The following is a 20,562-nucleotide window of genomic DNA, read 5'->3' on the forward strand; positions in this document are numbered from 1 at the left end:
CCGAAAATAATAAAACTCACTAAATTATGAATTTACGTATGCCAACGCGTTTGAATTAAATATATCGACATGATAGAATTTAAAACGAAATTCACGAAATCGACGAAATGAATGTAATAAAGAGTTGTTTCACGAGTAATAAAACGTATATCGAAAAACGGATCTCGATTGCCGGATTATCATGTACTCGTAATTAATTGATTAAACATTTAAAGACGTTTATTACAATTGACAAATATAAATACGTTACGCGTTTAAAACGAAGCATTTATGGATTAAAATTCAGACTAACGATTTTGGGGAATAATTATTTATACACGATGCTTATTTTTTGAAAGGATAAAGCTGTTTCTGTTGCTCGCGTTGCACAAATTAGTATAGACTCTTATCGTGCACCGTTTAAACACATAACTGAAACATTACATTATAAAAGTTAAACTCACAGCTTTCTAAATGACGAAATACGATAGTTGGAATCGATCGAGCTAATAACGTTTAACTTGGCAAGTTATTTGTTAATATTTAACACAATTGAATATATGAATATTTATCTAAGTATATATTAAAATGTACAATTCTACGTGATGTTATTTTGTTCTATCGCCAGCACACGCTAAATACTTATCTAGAAGCTTGAAAATAGTTGGAAACATTGTCTAACAAAAGAAGCGTCGTAATTAAGAAAACTAGTAGCTAACTGTGATTTAAATCATCGATCGTGTACTAATATATAAAGAAATGTGTAACATACAGAGATACTTTGGTAGAAGTCATTAAATCGAACACGCTCGGAAACTTTTAACGAGTAAGTAGGCGATGTGATTTCAGAAATCGACCAAGAGTCTCTTGCAACCTGCACTCGATGTGCCAACCAGTAATGCGAAGCCAAACATTTTCGTATATTCCATTGTGCCTTTGTAAGGATATTCCCCAGTGGATCAGCAACGTTTTCCCGTTGAAAATGAGTCCAAACATGATCCAAGTCGTGCTAGGTTTATTTGTACCGTGCTTGGAACTTTTCCAAAAGCACCTCGAATTAATATAATTAAAGATAATTCGAAAATGGTCTTGTTGGGACTTATTCTAATCAAGAAATTTTTACAAAAACAATTACGATACGCTCGCGGAGCCCCGATGATAAATATCGAAATTGTTATTTTCCTCGATGGATGAAATCCAATTTCAATTGCGTATCTTATCGTCCTCGACGTGTCTCGCCGTCGACGGGCCGTCCACGCCAAACAAACGTAAACAATGATCGAAACGATTCCGAAAATTGTCACGAAGATACAAACCCAAACTTTTAACGAGACGTCCTTTCATTAATATACTCTGCACGGTGCAAAATGTTTACGTTTCTGTTGTGCATTTCATAAAATTATGATATCAAAATCCAATGGATTAACCACAAATTCGAAATAATATTGCGTCTTACAACCAAGAAGTCAGTTTCCCTCGCTTAAAGGGTTAATCCTTCTGATAATCCAGGATTACTCATAATCGCCTCCGAAGGGTTAGAACTGATTGTTAGTAGAGAAAACCAAAATTCACAGCTAAACAAAATATATTCGATGGCCATCCTACGTCATTTTAATTCCCATACGTAAACGTCGATTCACCGATAACTATACTTTTTTATCGATACGTACAGACGATAGATGGAAACGACTTGTTAACGTCATCCTGTTTACGGCACCCAGCGTGCACCGAGATTCGTATCTGACTAATTAATAACGCGCCGGTTCTCCCTCGATGCATCGCAATGCGCACAAACAAGATCGAAGCTGGTCCACGTCCTCTCGCGATAGACAGAATAACGAAGCAACCGTTTTTCCCCGCGTAAAAACGTTTGAAACGAAATATGGCGGGAAATCGAGAAGAGTTAGAGTCTTCGATGCAGTCAGTAGTTCAACTGTGACGATTCTATCTCGTACTATAATCTATATCCAACGTTGCAGTTTTCCCAAATGGCCACGACGACCCTTGACCGAGAGCAAGGCGAGCGATAAGTTCCATTATAAACAAAAAGTCAGTGAATATTAGTTGACCGATCGATAACGGGAACGCGAAGAAATAGCCGCGACGCATTCGAACTGATTACCTGTCGAGATAAGATCTACACAAAAGACGACCTCGACGGATGGATTTAATCGAGAAGAACGAAAACAATCGTCTATAAAATCGTACCGAGATTATCGTTCGATCCGGGGAAGATAAAGGAGACGCGAAACACGATTGGAGAAGTTTTCTACGTGAACCGAATTAAAGACGGTGAAACGTCGATTATCCCAGCCAATGAATGGACAAAAGGAAAACCCCTGGAAAACTCTTTAAACCCAGAAAGGACGAAGGTACTCGACGAATTGACTTTTGAAATAATCGATCCTGGAAACCATGCGTTGCAACGATAGCTAAGTTTTGTATTATGCACTTTCAAAACGAATATGACCATGTTCCGAGGAATTTCCTCGTTCGAATTATCTCGCAGCGATAAAGCATGCGTGAACCGTGCAACAATTCGATCGATTAGAGACTCGATTCTCGTTAACAGGTTTAAGAAGAAAAGTCCGACATACGAGTCACGCTGCTTTGAATTATTAAGTTCGTCACAAAAGTTTCGAATTACTATCTTAATCGCTTTTCCGGGAACTTGAATGTACTTCGACGGAATAACTGGAGCTGTCTGACTCTAAAAAAAAATGAGGAAAAAGCCACTGAAAGTCTGGTACAACCGATTATCACTTACGAAGCACCGCGAGCTTGTTTATTCCATTTTCTGAGCCTGAATTATGAAGTTCGGTTGCTATTTACCCGCAGCATCCGCGGGGAATAAAATACCCCAGCTTCGGGGGGTTAATAATTGTGGTTCGCATCTACCGCGTTGGGAATAATACACGATGAAATATTCAAATTTTGTTTGTTTACGCGGTCATCGGAGCATCGATATCAGTCGACTCGTCGTCGTAGCGGCTACTGGAAATTACACGATAAAAAGTATTTGTCTCCCCGATTCGTTCCTGATAGCAATAGCGGGGAAGTACCTTATCCGTCAAACTTTTATTGCGAAAAAGTACCGCGAACGGTTTCTGATTTATATTGTCCCGGTTGGAACAAAGACCGACACCGAGCACGGTCTTTGTGCTCGTCTTATCGCGAAGAAAATATTTTTCCCTTCTTATCGACTTGTTGGGTATCGGTGCGTCGCTCGACACGAAGCGACGACGATCGCGACAAAAGAGACAGAAACAGTAGGCATCGTTCAGCTGCCGTTCGGCCTGGATTGTTCCTCCCGGTAGAACCGCGCAATCGGTGTCACTGTGTCGTGCTTGCTACCGATGACGTCACTGTGCAACATCGTCAACAGTCCCCCACCAACTACGCCACGCCATCCGCGACACTTACTTACGACACTGAATAAGCAACGAACACAAGCGATTACCAGCTGTCAGATAATGTTGCAGCAGCGTACACGCAAAAACCGGCTTCCAAGCACGACGAAGCGCGCGTTTCGATGTCCCCACTCTACAACTACATCGAGAAAAGACGCCGAACGCGTATAGTCTACACTCGGGCCAACGAGACGAGCGAGCAAACGAAAACAAACGCCCCTAAATGTGACTCGAAAGTGTCCCTTGGCAGCCAATAACCGTAACCGCGGCATCGATCATATCGAGCACTTTGTTTTTATTCACTGACCGGTCTCGTTGACTCGAGTATATAAACTCGATTCGTATCTAATTTCAAAATGTTCTGGAAAAATTATTTTCAGATACGGGGGTCAATTGCAATCATTTTTGGTCAATAGATATACCCTCGAAATCTTACGCAGTTTCAAGAAAAAAATTCGAATAGCTAAACAAATTTTTAGTGCAATTCTTGCGCTCCAGGAGATGAACTATTTTATTAAACTGACACGGACAGATACACGATGAATTTCGACTTAATCATCATTATTGCCCTTTTAAAGTAATTTTCGAACGCTAGACAGAGGGAACGGAGCAAGTCGATAGCATAGATAGGTCAATTGATGATGTAGTTGCTCCTTGCGTTCCAGAGTTGAAGTGTTCTGTTGATGCGACACGGACAGTTCCAGTACCCGATGAGCTTCCACTTAATTATAAATAATGGATCTGTTGGCAGTTGTCACTTTCAGAAGCCAGACTCGGGAGAGAAAGAATCAGTTACCGGAGTGGATAGCTCAATCGTGAAAGCAATTGCTTCTGTTGCACCTCGAAGTTAGTGACATATATTTCACTATAGTAAAACGAACGGCTCTAACGTCAAATTAAATACGATTTAATTTTTACTAATCAAAGTGTCCAATCGTGGAATGAAAAAATCGAATGAAATAGGACGAAATTAACGATTGCACTCCCTTGTTGGATTCAAGATATTATTTCCAGAGACCCTACAAAAGCATCCCCGTAATAAATGTATCAGATTCGATTTCGTTGACCCAGAATGCATTAAACGTCGCCATGGTTTATCATCAAACGTCTTTATCGCGCACAATGGCGAAATACGAGCATTTCAACGTAGCCTTAATTCAGACACACTAGGAAGACTGGCCAGTACATAAATTGAATAGACGTTTGCAACAAGTTCGTCAATTAAAAGTGTCAGTGGAGCCATTAGACTTGTTGCAAGTGTTTCGGATCGGCCTCGCGAGAGATCTGTCGTTTCGCGTTCCATTCCGAAGCGGTCTATTTCAAACAAATCGTGACGTTGAAACGCCTGGCACCGGCGAGTGACGGCCGACCAGCAATTCCTCACTCTGTCTGCGGCCTTAACGCTGTTGTCATCGGTTCTTCCTACTCTTTGTGCGTCATCGCGAGAGCGCACGTCACGATCTGTCGTAAAAATCGTCCATCGCGACCATTGTTAAAAATTTAACAAGGTTGGAAACGAAGGACTGCGGGCCGTCTTAAATTTATCAAGTGTGTCACGATCACCGTGTAATTTCGAGAAACGCTGCACGAAGGAGAAGCGCCCGTACATTACGTTCCATCAGAGCCTACATACCTAATTACTTCTTTCGCCATCGAGGATACGAAAAAACGTTGGAGGAAACATACTCCAATGATTTCATAGAACAAGTTTCAATGGCTCGATTCGCGGACATTACGCAATGTTTAATGATCACAGTTTCAACGTTTTAACCCTTTGCAAATATTGTATATCACGGTTCGTTAAACTAAAACAAGCAATATATATCTTCGTTCGAATAACCTGGGCCAAATTTAAGCACTTCTAACGCGTTCGGAAGCGTTAATGTTTGCTTTATTGGAGTCGTTTAATTCTCGATGAACGAAGACGAAATGGCGAACGAAAAAATGCCCGAGCCACGAAGCTACGAGTGTGCTTTGATTAATCGTGATCCGCGATGACTCTGGTATTTCCGTTTGTCTTGTCTGTTAGTGTTCCACCCGTTAAGAGAAGGTATGTACCAAAAAGCAGGTCACGCAACGGCGATAACGGTAATCCGTGCAGCCGTGGTGCAATGGCGTCCACGTGGAAAAGCAAACGAAGAAAAGTGTTTCGCCCGTGTATCTCCGGGATCGTGCGATTTGTAATGTCTCCGGGCCGGTAATGATCGCAAGGGTTTTTCCACGGAATCACTGCGCGGCTATTATGGCGGTGGCAATTTGGAAAGTCCGTGCTAAATCGTCTCGTTCGGGCGAGTCATACTCGTTTAATTCCGTAGTCTCTGGATCATACAACGAATCGTACATTCACGATATTTCACAATAACGCGGTTTTTTTTTATCTACGCCATTCTTATCTCTCGATATTTTTTCTAGTAGATTAGTCCAAGTTTCTAGGCTATTGTTTCAAGAATACTCTTGTAATGAGAAATTGTACGTATCTGTTTCAAATTTAAGACAATAATAAGCGATTTTAACGCAAGATTCTTCCAAAGAACAGGATGAAACTTCGTTTTTTTTAACCTTGGCTACTAGATCGAAGCTTCCAGTCGACCTTTAGGTTGATTTTTGCAGTACAGAGTTGCAATCTATAAATTACAATCAAAATTCCAACGATAGCTTCCTACTTTTATCGACAGTGTATTATACAGATATTAAACGTTAAGTATCATATTATCTGTACCTATAATAGGTTGCCGATAAAAATAGAAAGCCATGACCGGTACTTTGGTTCTTCTATTCTCGTTATCTTCTATGGCGACTATATAACTATATCACCGTTCCTTGAAACATTCTATGTATGTATCATAGTTTTATTTCTCACGAAATCACCGCCCATAATCACTTACACGATAACGCACATTACGTCCTCGCATGTGCTCAGCCATATACAGCACCATAAAATGTAGACACAAGATAATCTGTATAATACACCACTAAGATATGCGTAATATCGAAAAAAAACAACATTATTCCTTCATTCATAGTACATAATGAATATTATTAAATTATATACAATTTATGAACAAATTGAAATAATAGTAGGAGCACGAAAAATCTTTGTTTGTAAGCGATACACGAAACTTAATTCGTGTTGACATGCTACGTTAAAATTATTATAATTACAAAAATTACCACGAAACAATCAACTACTATCAGACTCGATTAGATATAATCATCAGGCTGCTAGAAACTAATACGCCACGTATCAAACGTTGTAATTTGCGGCGCGCGTCCAATGACATCAAACAAAGAAACGTTATCGTCTAAGCAAGCAGAGCTTACTCATTCATCGTAAATGTGTATAGATCCCCGGTAGTGGTGAGCTCGATACTGGATCGAATCGCTTCGGACATTGTTCGAATCCAGACGGTCTTGATTGGTCGTGAAACTCTTGGGTTTCGAGACTTTAATAAGTCTACAAGATGGACCAAGCCTTTCGAGATCACCGAAGACTTCGAACCTTGACAGTTTGGAAAGACACGGATCCGTTGCAAGGTCTAGATTCGAACGTTCGTCCGAGCGCGCGAGCGTTACTCTCGGCCACACGCCACACATGCATACATAAGAGAACACTCGATCCAGTTCGCGCGTTATCGAAAGGCGAGAGTGTCAACGTTCACCCGCGCGAAAGTGAAAATCTGGGGCCGCCAGCGGGCAGGAGGTGCTACTACGTTTGCCGATTGTCGGCGGGCGGGAAAAGGCCGGCCCGCGGCGGTATCTAGGCTGCGACCCGGTTCGCGATATCATTTGGGTCATTGTGTTCAGCCGGGTCCAGCGAAACCGGGTGAACGCCGTACGATCGTATCCGCGCGCGACGAATCCTTCCGACAGCAACGGCCACTGCGCACCTTTCCGACGCATGTGCGTGCCCTACGCGAGCGCAGTGCTGCGCTGCCGGGCCTATGCGCGCTGCTCTCGTTACATCACAGCCAACGTTGCGTAAAATGTACGCTGGCACACGCTCCTCTCTACTGTTACGGAGTACGTGGCCGCCTTTCGCCCCTCTCCTGGCCCCTTTTTAAGCCCATCAACCTCCCCTCCCCTTCCCTCCCTAGTAGCCACCTACGACGCTGCCTCCTCGTTCCGTCTCTTTACACGCGCCTTAACCAGCATCGCGTGAACTCGAACACTGGGGCTTCTCGTTCTACGCGGCGAAAGTTTGTTTTCATTTCTCCCCCCCCCCTGCCCCTTTCGCCATCACGGTCGTCGCTGTCCGGCATCCGACTTTTCGTTCCTGCGCGTGTCTCGACCAACAAATCCACGGATACCGAGAGTATACTTGAACGTACGATTACGAATGACGATGGTTCGGGGAAATCGAGATTCGTCGTAAACGTTGGTCAAGGCCCCTTTCAGACGGAATCGCGCGAGCGAGTATAATTCTTTCTTGAATCGTAGTATTTCGTTTGACGATACGCTTGCATACTCCTCGCCGGACCCCGGTAGCCGCTGATAGAAGCGTGTAACTGTGCGTGAATCTATGATAATCTTAGAGTAAACTCGCCGGTAGCGTATCGTCGTCCTCCCCTCCCCGCCCTCACAAGAAAAGTGTGCGAGCGAGTGACTAAAGGAAATGAAGTGCTAGAAAAAGATAAATGTACTAGCACGTGCGATATCGTCTGAAAGAGATGCAAGATGAAAAGTGATATACGAAATGTGTTACTAGATTTAGCCGGGTCTACAACGACGTACATATTCTACGTTATGGATGACAAAGTGCAGTCTTTCTCACCTTGTTCGATTTCCCAAAACATATAGAAAATTATTACAGGGGCCCGTACGATACCCGTTTTTACACGATCAGGGTACTGTATTGATGCTATTTTCAACGCGCATGCGCCAAAAACCTTACCCGCCTGGCAACAGTGTCCGAGCGTAGATCGTCCTACGTATTTCGAAACGTTTACGAAGACCTACACGAGTGTTTTGCAATAGTTAAGGCAACTGTCGTTTGGATCATCGTCCAGCCAACGATTACTTTATCGTGACGTGTAAACAGCTTGAAGAACATACCCTGTGTCACGAGCCTATCTCGTAGGAGTAATTTATTCATTCGTCTCGTTAAACCATCAGAGTCTCGACATCCAATAAGGTACTTCATACGTAGCCCCCTTGTCGCCACCTACTCTTCGACGCGAGTTCTTTTCACCGGTGTGCGAGATATAAAATCGTTTAATCGATGGTACGTAAGGCCACCTATCTCGTCCCACATATATTGTCGGAAGCCGGTTCGCCATGTTGGAAAGTCATAGAACAAGCAAGAAACAAGAGCGACGCAACAACTCGAGAAAAAGAGTCACGATCGGTGGTGCCACGACGCGGGCTGAACTCTTTCTCCTGTTTTCCCAATACCTCTCCGCGTCCGTGAGAGTCAACGGATGCGTGCAAGCGCGTTGTACAGGGACAGACGCCACAACGTCTTTCCTTGTGAATCTGGCGCGTGAAACGCATACCGGCACTCGTATACAGGTACTCGTATACAGTAAGCGATCGACAGTTTAAAAGCACGAGTGATACAAAATTTATAGCAAGAAAGTGTTTATTTTCAAATTCAAAAACTAAGTACTGTAACTACGATATTAACTTGTTTGCATCGTATGAAAAAATGAAAATGTGCCTTCATTACCAAACTTTCTTTATTAAGTTTGGCTGGTAACAAATCTTACTAATTGAATGTAAATTTATTTGAGTCATCGAGATATACAATTTATTATGTAAAAAAGAACGTGTTTCTTAATATCCATTATTTCTATAAGAAAATCACTATATGGGGGTCAGCAACTGTATACGTTACCCTATACGATCGGTACCTTCTCGACCCACTTTTCTGAGAAAGGCCCGACCTCGCTTTTCTCTCGGTACAGCAGATACGCGCCACTTTTCCTCGCGTCCTCGAGAGTCCTATGCGATACACACAACGCGTGCACTATGTTTTCGTACCACCAACCGTTCACCCGGACTAACACCATCGCGAACTATAGAGCAATAAAAACCTACCATACTGACTCTATGTATATCTTACAAAATAACTCTGTTTTGCTTAATTTAATAATAATTATTATACAAAATATGGTCCATATTTGGACTACATATGCTATAATAATGGTTTGGAATATGAATAAATAAAATATACTTTTTATACGCTCTGGTTAAATAGAATTTGGAATTTCTTTCATAAAAAAATATTTCACAATAAACAAATAAAAATTTAATCGTTGGATCGAACGAACGTCACGAATAAATAGCTATATGTTCGTTTTGTTTGTCATCTATTATAGTATTCAAATAAAACGTCGCACATCTCTGTTTCCTCGTTCAGTATTATCGATATTAATTGCTAGAAAGTCCCTGAGGACTTACGCGATACACATTCTACCGTATGTTACCTTCGTTCGTGCAAGGTTACATTATCGATCATAATTTACGACGCGTGCTGCATCGTTACGTCAGTGCGACTGGTTTACGACTGATATTGTTGGGTGGGAAACGAGACGAATAAACTTACGCGCGTCGTGCTCGCGAACAGCTGATTTTGCAAAGCGTGCGTTTACTTCGTGCGCAAATAAAAAAAAAAAAAAAAAACGAAAGCCTGACGCGTTCGGCGCGAATATATTATCGTAAATATTTTGCATTTCCTAACTCGACGTTTCGAATGCAAAACTCTCACGATTTTATTTATTTGTTTAGAGCGCGTGAGACGTTTCGCGTTCCAAGCTCGAAATCAAGGACCGCGTTTTGGCACGAATTTCGAACGCGTTGATTTACTTTCGCTTGAACAATAAAATTTTCGTCCATGGTTAGGGTTATCAACCTTACTCCTTCAAGAATAAATTTTTAGTTGATATCACGAACATTAAGATGTTAGTGAATAAATATTTACTTTATGTATATTTATTGTAAAACGACTTGCTGTATATGTACAATTTGTCAATACAAATTATGTTCAAAAATTTCTTTCAGTTCTATACAGTACCATATTTTAACACGTTCACTGCCAGATCAAACCCGTATAATATTCTGCACAAGTAAAATTTTGACCATTGTAAGCTACATAACCTAAAACTTGTTTCAGTACTTATTCTCGTAACCTTGTTAAAATTCACAAACTCTATTCAAATTTATTCCCCTTGAGAATTCGTTTTTCTAGTATCATAATGGTGAATCCATAATAAATGTACGAGTGACGTGGCAGTCAAAGTGTTAAACGTGAAAAAGAATTGTAATGTACCATAACCTTTTCCTATGGCCTTTATGGATCCACGTTTCGTCCCAGTGTGCGTCGTGATTCCCAAACAGCGACTGTTTGGCCCGATGGAATTCGAGAACGACGATTCCGGGTAATCATACCGACACGCACGTTCCATTTTGCAATTCCGTGCCGTCACGTCGGGCGTGCAACTTATTAGAAGTCCGCGCGTCTCGTGCGTACTACGCGCCCGTTTCGACCGAAGCCTTGCGGGCGATCGCGCCGCGATGCATATGTATTGCACCGGCTAGAGCTGTTCCAATATCCAAGGTAATTGTACTCAAGCGTGCTAATGATTGCTACACGGGCGCAATCGCGGTAAACCAAACCGGGGAGCGAGAGAGAGAGAGAGAGGCCGTAGAGTACGAGCCGAGCAGTGAGAAGGCGTTGCATTGTAAACTCTATGACCGACTTTACGAGCGATCGGCTAGGATGCAGTGCCTCCAACCGGCCGGTCGACGCAACTAGCCGCCATGTTGTTTCCAAACCCGAAATCAAGCTTGCAGCACTTCGCGAAGAGAAAGGAGAACTGATCGTTCGCTTCGTTCCGCGATAACGTCATAACTTTCATTTGCACGGTGGAACCAATTATCGGAAACAACGGGGAGACAAACGCCTATCTATAGAAATAAATTTGTAACTTTGTAACGATGAAATTTTTAGAGATTTTTAGAGATTTTTTGAATTTTCATCCGTCTATCTGCCGTGTTTGTTTATTCGAAATCTAAAAGCCTAGGATAGACTATTCGTCATCACGCCTACATATGCAACCGGAGGTACAGTCGCGTCAGAAAGTTAACGATCAGCGTCGTACATAAACATAGAAGAAATGAATGAGAATTAGTTGATCCTTGTATAAATATATTTGAGTGGAGTAATACAATGACTATTCCACAATTAAGAAGAGGGAAAATATCCTGCGATCAACGTACCACTGCATCTGTTTTTCAAATTAGCCAATTCAAAACCATAACGTGAATTCGAGTCATTTAACGGTAATTTTTGCATTATGTAAAAGCATTGGGATTTCAAGCATCAATGTCAGTCATAATCCGGATCCCAGTATCGATCTACATTCTCCCTCATGCATATTCGATCTTTGGTGTATGGGTCGATGTTAAGCAGACGCCCATTTTCCGGACCGACCTTTCTAGGATAGCTGGGGACATTTTATCTATTATTCCACCGATTGTAATTTATCGCAGGAAATTCTGTAACGCGATTATAGCCGTTCCCGGAATAATGACACGTATATTGAGATTAAAAATCGGAAACAGGGATTCATTCCAGAAACATTCGGTAACAACATATTAAAATTGGAAAGCGTTAGGTTAAATAGTTGCCTTCTCAAATCTTTTAATTTCTGACACGTACAGTGTCCCGTGCAACCAAGTAACTCGGAATTCGCGGTACTTGTATCATTTCCAGTTTCTGTTCGTAGCTAGAGGCGTAGACGAATACACAGACGCCAGCCGATCCGTGACTATAAGTTAATACTTATACAGAATGGCCATCCGTGATCCTTCTTGCGTAACCTATTTACCGGCAAAGTGGTACAAGCACGTATGACATAATCCCGTGCAACAGAACAGGCACTGTAGATTCCGGCCTGTTCAAGTACTATTTTAAATAGCCCGTGCCAGCGGTGCGCATGCCCGTTGGTTCACGCCGCATGGCACGCTGATGCGTGGAATTACGCAAATGAAAAGTACGCGTGGAAAACTAACATCGAGCAACGAGTGACCATCGTGTCTGTCCAGCAACGGGAAATTTCTGGCACGATCAACGAATTTTAACCCTTCGCGGACGATGTTCGCATATACTGGCAACATTTACCGTTTCGAACGTACATCGAACGATGCTTTAGAGATGCTTTAAAAAATAACCCTCCTGTTTTCAGGTTTTAATTTTAACTAGATTTGGTAATCCCCCTCCAAAGAAAAGTATAATGCATAATATCGAAATTCGAAGTCTATCTAACGGCTTGTTTTTCTAATGTACTTGTGTGTTGATGTTTTGAATCAAGATTTCCAGTTACTTCTGCTATCGCTTAACCTTTAACTCTTAGAACTAAAGAGTTCATCCCACAAAGTATGCAAGGCCGACTACTTTCTTAGTAATTTCTCCATGCATCTATCAACGAAACAAAATATGTAAGCTTTAGGAAGAAATTTAAACAATACTAAATTTTTATATCAAGGTTATGTGGCGTCGCCTTCCATGCTCGCCACCAAAGGGGTTGCTATATACAGGGCGTTCGGCCATCCCTGGGAAAAATTTTAATAGGAGATTCTAGAGGCCAAAATAAGACGAAAACCAAGAATACCAATCTGTTGATAAAGGCTTCGTTAAATAGTTATTAACGTTTAAAGTTCCGACCGTACTGAATTTTTTTCTCGAAAATGCGTAGGATTTCGGGGGTTAGTCTATTGACCAAAAATGCTTGCAATTGACCCCCGCAACCGAAACTAATTTTTTCAGAACGATTTGAAAATTTTTTTTTTCGTCGAAAATTTCACACCTTCTCGAATTTTTTTCTCGAAAATGGGTAGGATTTCGGAAGTATGTGTATTCACCAAAAATGATTGTAATTGACCCCTGCAACCGAAAATAATTTTTCCAGAACGATTTGAAATATTTGAATTTAATTGTTAATAACTTTTTAAGGAAGTCTCCATCTACAAATTGGTATACTTGATTTTCGTCTTATTTTGGCCTCTAGAACCCTCTACTAAAATTTTTCCCAGGGGTGGCCGAACATCCTGTATACAATCCTCAATCAACTTCCCAATATCCCAATTGTCTAAGGCAGGGCTTGCTAGGAAGCCTTAGTGATATGAGTCCACTAGCAAGCCCAAACGAATCTAATTCCATTACATTGCATAATGGTTATTGGAAGCATTAATTTTTAACGATATTTAAAGCTTATCAAACAGATTCACCATTGGATATTGGGAGTAGGTCGATAGGTCTGCGCGAACTTACATCGGTGACCAATAAACTGATACGCCCGAAACACGGCCGAACAAATGCTCCGGCGAAATGTGTCGAGCTCCCGATAATTAATTTCTTTCGCCAAGAGTTCGTAACCTCGAACCGATCGGACGAACGAGAGAGGGAGCGATAGAGTCAGAGATTGGCCACCTGCTGCTGCGCGGCACAAGCAACTAGAGCAATGAATTATCCGTCGGATATCATCGAGCTGTCAGCAGCTGTTGGATGGACTCTCGTTGGTTCTGCGAACGGGAGAAATTAAACATGCCGGATTCCCCGGGCGAAGCTCAACCAGCCCATAGAGGCGAAAAAGAGGCGAAACAAATTGAAGATAAGGCGTATTTACCGGAAGTGTCAGTGGCGAATAGATAACGACTACGTCACCGGCTAGACGAGCCCGACACGCGTACCCAGGGACTTGTTTACATCGCGTGGTTGCTCGAGGATAGACGCCTGAACGTGCGGCTCAACAAGTTTAATAAGATCCATGAGGTAACTCCGGAGAAATCAACGTTGGTGGGTTCTATACGTACGTCCGATTCATAACACGGCGAAATCGTAAGCGTCGCGCGGTTGGACCGAACAGCGACACCTATGGACGAGAGAAACTGAAACTCGATCGATCTTGTGTCTCCACCGAACATTTATAGTCACTAGCGACCGGTTACTAATTATATGTTCTTAAATATTTATCCAGTTGTGTGTATCTTTCGGTAGTCGTATCGTGTTACTTTTTTCAATTGAACGCTTCTTTTAAACTGTCGGGTATTCGATATTGCAGACGAAGGTGTTTTCGTGCGGTATTTTTAAGTAGATTGAGAGTTTTGTGCCCTATTTCGAGTTGTCTCGAATCGATCCATTCCGTCGAATGTTAGAGGTTTGGGTGGTCACCGATTAAAGTCATCTACCACAAATTGTCAATTTTCGATATCCATTTACACGCAGCTATTTAGATATTGTTCAAGCGTTTTTAAGGAGATATACTGTATTGTGTTTTACGGTAAGTAATTATCTAAAATTCCGGCGAACAAGGGACCAACCCCTATTGTTTACATCGAGCAGATCGGACGGCCGTACGTGTATGTGTATAGTCGGGCCAGTTAGGTTCGGTCAGCCGGTGCCGGGATATCTATCTTTGGATCCACGCACGAACCGGCGTACGGGATCTCTTACTCAATCGTCTCACGCCCGTGCCGGTGACCAGTGACACCGTTAAACGCGGCCATTATTTCGAATGCGCCCCGCGGGTCGGATATTTCCGTGGTGACCGTAGATAGAGTCGATGGATCGCGCTTAACGGCGAAATGCACTACCGCCGCGGAACGCATTACGCGTACAATGTGTTGTGCGTTACCTTTTCGTCGGCGGTGAAATGCACGCGTCAGTGACGCTCAACTTTCACCCCCACCCGCGGGTAATTAAGAACAGACAAGACAGGGTTAACGCAGGGGAAGTTTGGGTAAGACGTGTGTGGGCGCTTGGCTGCTCTGTTGCGGGTGAGATCTCGAAGAATTTCATAGGAGGACTGAAAAGGAAAGGAGGGGGTGGCGTTTCGTTGGGGCCTGCTAGTGGACTTATATCACTAAGGCTTCCTAGGATATTGGGAAATTGATTGAGGATTGTATGTATAGCAACAGAGGGGTTGGTCGAGTGCTTGTGAGAGCGCGACCCCTCTGGTGGCGAGCGTGGGAGGCGACGCCACAGACGGACTAGCGAACCGAGAGGGAAAAGCGTGTTTTACAAAGTCTCTAAATACTACGTTATACGCGCTGGAGAAAGAAAGAGAGCGGGGGAAAAAACTACCAATCAGGAATAGAGTTAGAAACCGCACGTGTCACACGTTACAATGTAATTTTATATAGTTATAATAGTTTCACTGGTGAACAAATTTTAAGTAATAGGTTGTATTTTTCGCGTTGAAGCTACCCTTCTATTTATTTGCATACGTATTGGAAATAACGGGAGATCAAATTATTTGAATCTGTTTTAAAAAATGTAAATTAGGTAACGAATATACGTTTAAGTCTAATTAATGCTGTCGATTGTTTGCCACTGTAATTCGGTCTGCAACGTGTTAACGGTCTCGTAAAAGGCAGTAAATCGCGTGTAAGTCTGTTAGGAAGCGTAGTCGAATCGCGAGACGAACGTTACGAACAAATGAGATGCTCGAGACACGAACCATTGACGAATGCACGATTACCTACGGGAACGCGAGGGAGCTTGAAAATTACCACTCACGCGTGCATACTTGCGCCAGTGGATAAATGGTGTCCAGTATTTACCGATTCACGCTTCGGTGACCTTCGACGTCACTAAAAGTCAGCCATGTACGCGTTGCATGTGTAAACAGGTACTGACGCGCGAAACTACTTGCATCATCGTAGGTCTATCGGTGCATTAATTGTGACACCCCGCGATTAAAGGTTACGGACGAACATAGTCGTCAAAGAGGGGTGAGAAAAGTTGCTCGACCGTGGGCTACAGCTAGAAATAAATCTGACGCACAGTTTCAAACAGATACGCGTTTTTAACTCGTGTACGGGGTTCCCTCGATATAACGATCTGGTCGAGTCGGTAGGCGTTCTTAATCGAGGGAGACTAACGATTCTCTTTCAGGACGGAATCTTTTTATTAATTCGTGATCAAAGTGTGGATCGAAGCTATGGTAGAGTAATCGGCAACTATTTAAATTAAAATTTAAGAGAGAAAATACAAACTTTAGCAGACGATTAATAGTAAAATGGCTTTCCTATCTGAAGATCCTGCGCATGGTTAACGGATAACAGTTAAAAAACTACTTTAAGAATTGTAAATAACATAAAAGTTGTAAAAGGTATTGCAATTTATATACTTGTTTAACCAAGTGTGAGGAGAAGAGCAATTCGTTTTACAAATTATTACCAACTACGAGCACCGTTATCTAAACATAAATGAGAGTATGTTAACCGTGGCTCGCAATTAAAAAAATGTTTTATTATTACGCCCTGAAATTCATTGCTTTTTCTTTTATATTACTTTTCCTGGTAAATACTCATCGTTGACAGCGATAAATTATTAATTGTGCAAACATCGCGATCAACACTGTCCATTTGAAGTAAAAATGTCGTTAACAAAATTTTAACCGAAGAGTAGTTAAGGTGAACCCTAAGCGACACTCTAATTTCCTGGCGAACGCTAGCAGAACGGACGGATCCGTTGGCTGAACATAAAAATATCGGAACCGGACACTTCGGTTTGACCAGATCCGGTTCATTTTTCCCCGAGCGAGCGAACCGGGGCGAGCAGCGCGCGGCAAAGTTTCCACGAAATGGAACCGTGGTCACGCCTGAGCTACCTAACGGAGGTAGAAAGATATTGCGCTAATGCGTTCCACGTGGGGTCACCGGTAGCCGGTGCACTGGCGAGTAAGTACTACCCGTACTCGCTTCGTACATAAACCGAGTTCTCCCGCATACACGCGTAAAACCTCACTTACGGACACCGCGCCGCCAGTGCTTCTCATTACGAATCTAACCGCGCCCACATAGCGGTATCGAGGCTGCGTATATTTCTCCGCCACGCCTGACCGATCGTAATAGCGCTATTCCCCGTTTTATGGAGTATTTATTGCGTTGCGCTCGCTACGCTTTTCTACGAATCTCGCGAACGCTCGCGAGCTCCCGAGAGAGCTAACCGCGCTCGCGAGCACCGAGCTCGATCGTGTCTCGTAACTCGAGAAAGGCGTGTCGAAAATCGACTGCCTGCTCGCTCGTGCATTGTGCGACTCCGTGGCTCGTTTCGGACGGGATCGCACGAGCCTACTCACGTGAGACAGCGTGTGCATCGTTATGCCCGAACAGTGGCGTAGCTAAGAATTTCTACCGTCTCGCAGCGAGGCGTTTCAATACAGATTTGCTAAATGTCACTCTTAAGAGCAAAACTCCTTAATTTTAACGTAAACTTTACCCCGCGGAACGTACTGCGTTCCAGTTGCTCGGGCGATCCCGCCTGAAACAGACCTAACACCGCGGCGGATGCACGCGAGCGATGCGCGGGTATTTCCTTCTGTTGAACCATTCGTTAACCTGTTGTGTTCGTCCGCTACGGATAATATGCCCCTCCCCGTGATCCCCGCCGCCTTGCCATGCTCTTTTTACTCCCGAGTATTCTCGATGGTCGCGAGATCATAGCCGGCGAAACGGATTCGATTGCCTCCCGATTGCGCGTGGCGTATAGCGTGCCTCCGCTCGCGTCCAGATGCAACGTTGCAAGGTAACATTTTTCCCCTTCCTATCCTTCTCTATCCCGTCCGTGCAGAGGGAACGTGTCTCGCTCATGCGCGTCGCGTAAATGGAACATCCACTCTATAGGTTGCTTTAAGAACGAGGTCACGAAAATTAAATTTTCTGATTAACGGCGTGCGCGCACACGCCCGGCGCGATCTAGCCGGCCTATCAAACGCCCCGGTTCTTACTTCGATACTTTGCCAACGAAAAGTCGCCTAAGGCGTACGTAAACATGCTGCAATTCGTCGAGCATGTCATCGATGCAACCGGGTGCTGTTATCGCGCGAGAAACGCGTTTCCCCGCTCTGAAAAGCAGTCACCCGGCGTTCACGCCGACCAAGAGAGGAACACAGTTTCTGCGCATGCGCGCGAGCCGTGTTTGATGCACGCTATCGTTCTTGGATGCAACGAAACCCGGCGGGCGTACGAATGACGTATCAAACCTCGTTATGCTTAACGTGCTCCACTCGCGAAACCTTTGTTCCTTTTCTTTCAAAATGCTCGTCGCGATTCGCGGGGAAAAATAACTTTCCCGTGTCTATTTCGAGAATCCCAATGCGCTGGTGTAAATAAAAGTGAAACTTTGCTGCACCGAGTAAATACGTAAACGTACTAATTAGAATCAAATCCTTCTTCCTTGCCTTGTTTTCTCTTTTCTTTATTCAATACAAGAAGAAATTTGGATAGAAACAAATAAACAACCACCAAACATCCTTTTTTAATTTTTCGATATCGAACGTCTTTGACCTTAACCTAAAAATCTTGAAAAGACCGGCAATTTCTTTCCACTAGCTCTACTAGTAATGTTAAAGTACGGGCTTTTCAAACTTATCACATTTTTATCTAGACGACAAGTATCTTTATCCAGATAAACTTTTATTCGTCGGTTACGAATAAGATTTTATTCGTTATTCGAATAACGAGAACGGGGACGTATTTTGCGATGTGATTTACGCCGTATTAGTCACATTTTTACATGTATTTTTTTGTGTAACATGATTTTTGTGTGATTTGTATGGTATTTGCCAGTCTATGAAAAAATACGACAAATACCATACAAAACCACATAAAAAACACTTTATACGTAGAAATTCAACAATTGTCACACAAATTACACGAAAATACGACGAACAAAACTTTACTCGAAATTACTCGCGTATCGATCAACACTGCCATCTAGTAACGTACGAAGCTCGATAACTTAACCTTGAAATCTGAATTTTTAAAGCTGCACATAAAGCTTACGATTCGAATCTAAAGAGCTCTAGGCATTTACGACGTAAACCGCGGCACAAGCTCCGTAAGTACGAGAATCGAAATATATTGCAACGATTCCATGCTCTCTGTTGTTTCTAAAAAATAACTGTCACTCACCTCTTGTCCGTTTGGCGCGATAATCACGTCCACCTCGTCGAGATGCTCGCGATGCTGCGTGACCTCCGCGTGAATTTCCCGTCCGTTGTACGTCAGATAAACTTTTTGGCCAGGCACGAGTCGCGCGGTAGTAACGGAACCGAAACCTGGCCCGATCAGGTCGCGATCGGAGTATTCGGTGCTCGGACTCGGTGGACGGCCACCAGGCACGGAATCGAACCGCACGGAATAGCGAGTCTTCGGTGTAATGCTAAGGCCCGACTCGGAGGCGGTTGACGCCGGCGTTTTCACAGCGTGAATGACGCCGCTATAATACTTCCCGTCCTCGCCGGGAGCACACACTCTGGTGCCGATTATGCTGCGTTTCGCCAGCCTCTTGCCCGTCGACATTATTCGTTGAATCTGCTAATAAACGACTTCTCGGTGATCACGCCGGTAAATCGATATATCGTTCGACCGCACTGTTTTCACGGGACACCGTGGCGTGTTTCGTTCTCGAAAGTGTCTCGCGCCGAATGGTCTCTCGTAAAGCTCATTTGCACTAGTTTCTTCTCGCCCTGCTTCTAGCTTATTTCCACAAACGACACTCCGCGTCCGCGTGAATCGTAAACGATAAGTCGATCGATTCGATCACACCGTACGACAAACGACAATGCACGCGCGATCCAACAGTCTGAAACTCGCGACGAACGATGCAAATGACACAATCGATACTGTACCTACGAATCGACCGAACATTCGGAAATACACTCGCGAAAGCAATAAATATGCCGATGCACGTTGCGTCGTTCGAATTTTTACTGCTTTACCGGAATTTTCCGTGAAGGGCACACGTCGGTTTAGGTCATCGTTCCACAATAACACATATGCACCGGCTAGATCGGCAGTTTTGCATGAAATCGATAGAATTGATTTCTAGACCGTGGAAGGACGCGGTGGCCTTCGCGGCCTGAACACAGAACTCAATGTATCAACAAAACGGCGTGCACCGTTGCCTGCGTTTGTCACGCCGTCCGCATGTTCGAGGCACTTCGTGATCGATTCGTGATAATATGTTGACGTGCACGCGGTAGATAGCATAATATATGTCTAACGCTTGCCGGTAAATAGAAATCCGGCGCTATACGGTAGCCTGAACGAACAAGCGGTACACGATACGATGGTTCACGGGCAGGAGTAGGACTCGCGATACCAGACATGTGACGCACAGCTGAGCGACCGGGAGGGACTGAGGAGAGACTACCAAGCGGCTTTC

General features: G+C 43.4%; 1 protein-coding gene across 3 annotated transcripts in view; it reads right to left on the minus strand.

Annotated features, from left to right (window-relative positions):
• The window catches only part of Glut4ef (Glucose transporter 4 enhancer factor), a 101,601-nt gene extending 81,048 nt beyond the window's left edge, over positions 1–20,553 (minus strand). The window contains exon 1 of one of the 3 annotated variants that reach the window (XM_076771275.1): positions 19,308–20,553. In XM_076771275.1, the coding sequence (XP_076627390.1) occupies positions 19,308–19,697 (390 nt within the window). In that variant the 5' untranslated portion in view covers positions 19,698–20,553. The remainder of the gene's footprint in view (positions 1–19,307) is intronic. The other 2 variants (XM_076771276.1, XM_076771277.1) reach the window with 2 other exon arrangements.
• Between the last annotated feature and the right edge of the window lie 9 nt (positions 20,554–20,562).

This window comes from Colletes latitarsis, chromosome 8 (assembly GCF_051014445.1).
Source record: "Colletes latitarsis isolate SP2378_abdomen chromosome 8, iyColLati1, whole genome shotgun sequence".
In the NCBI taxonomy this organism is placed as follows: domain Eukaryota; kingdom Metazoa; phylum Arthropoda; class Insecta; order Hymenoptera; family Colletidae; genus Colletes; species Colletes latitarsis.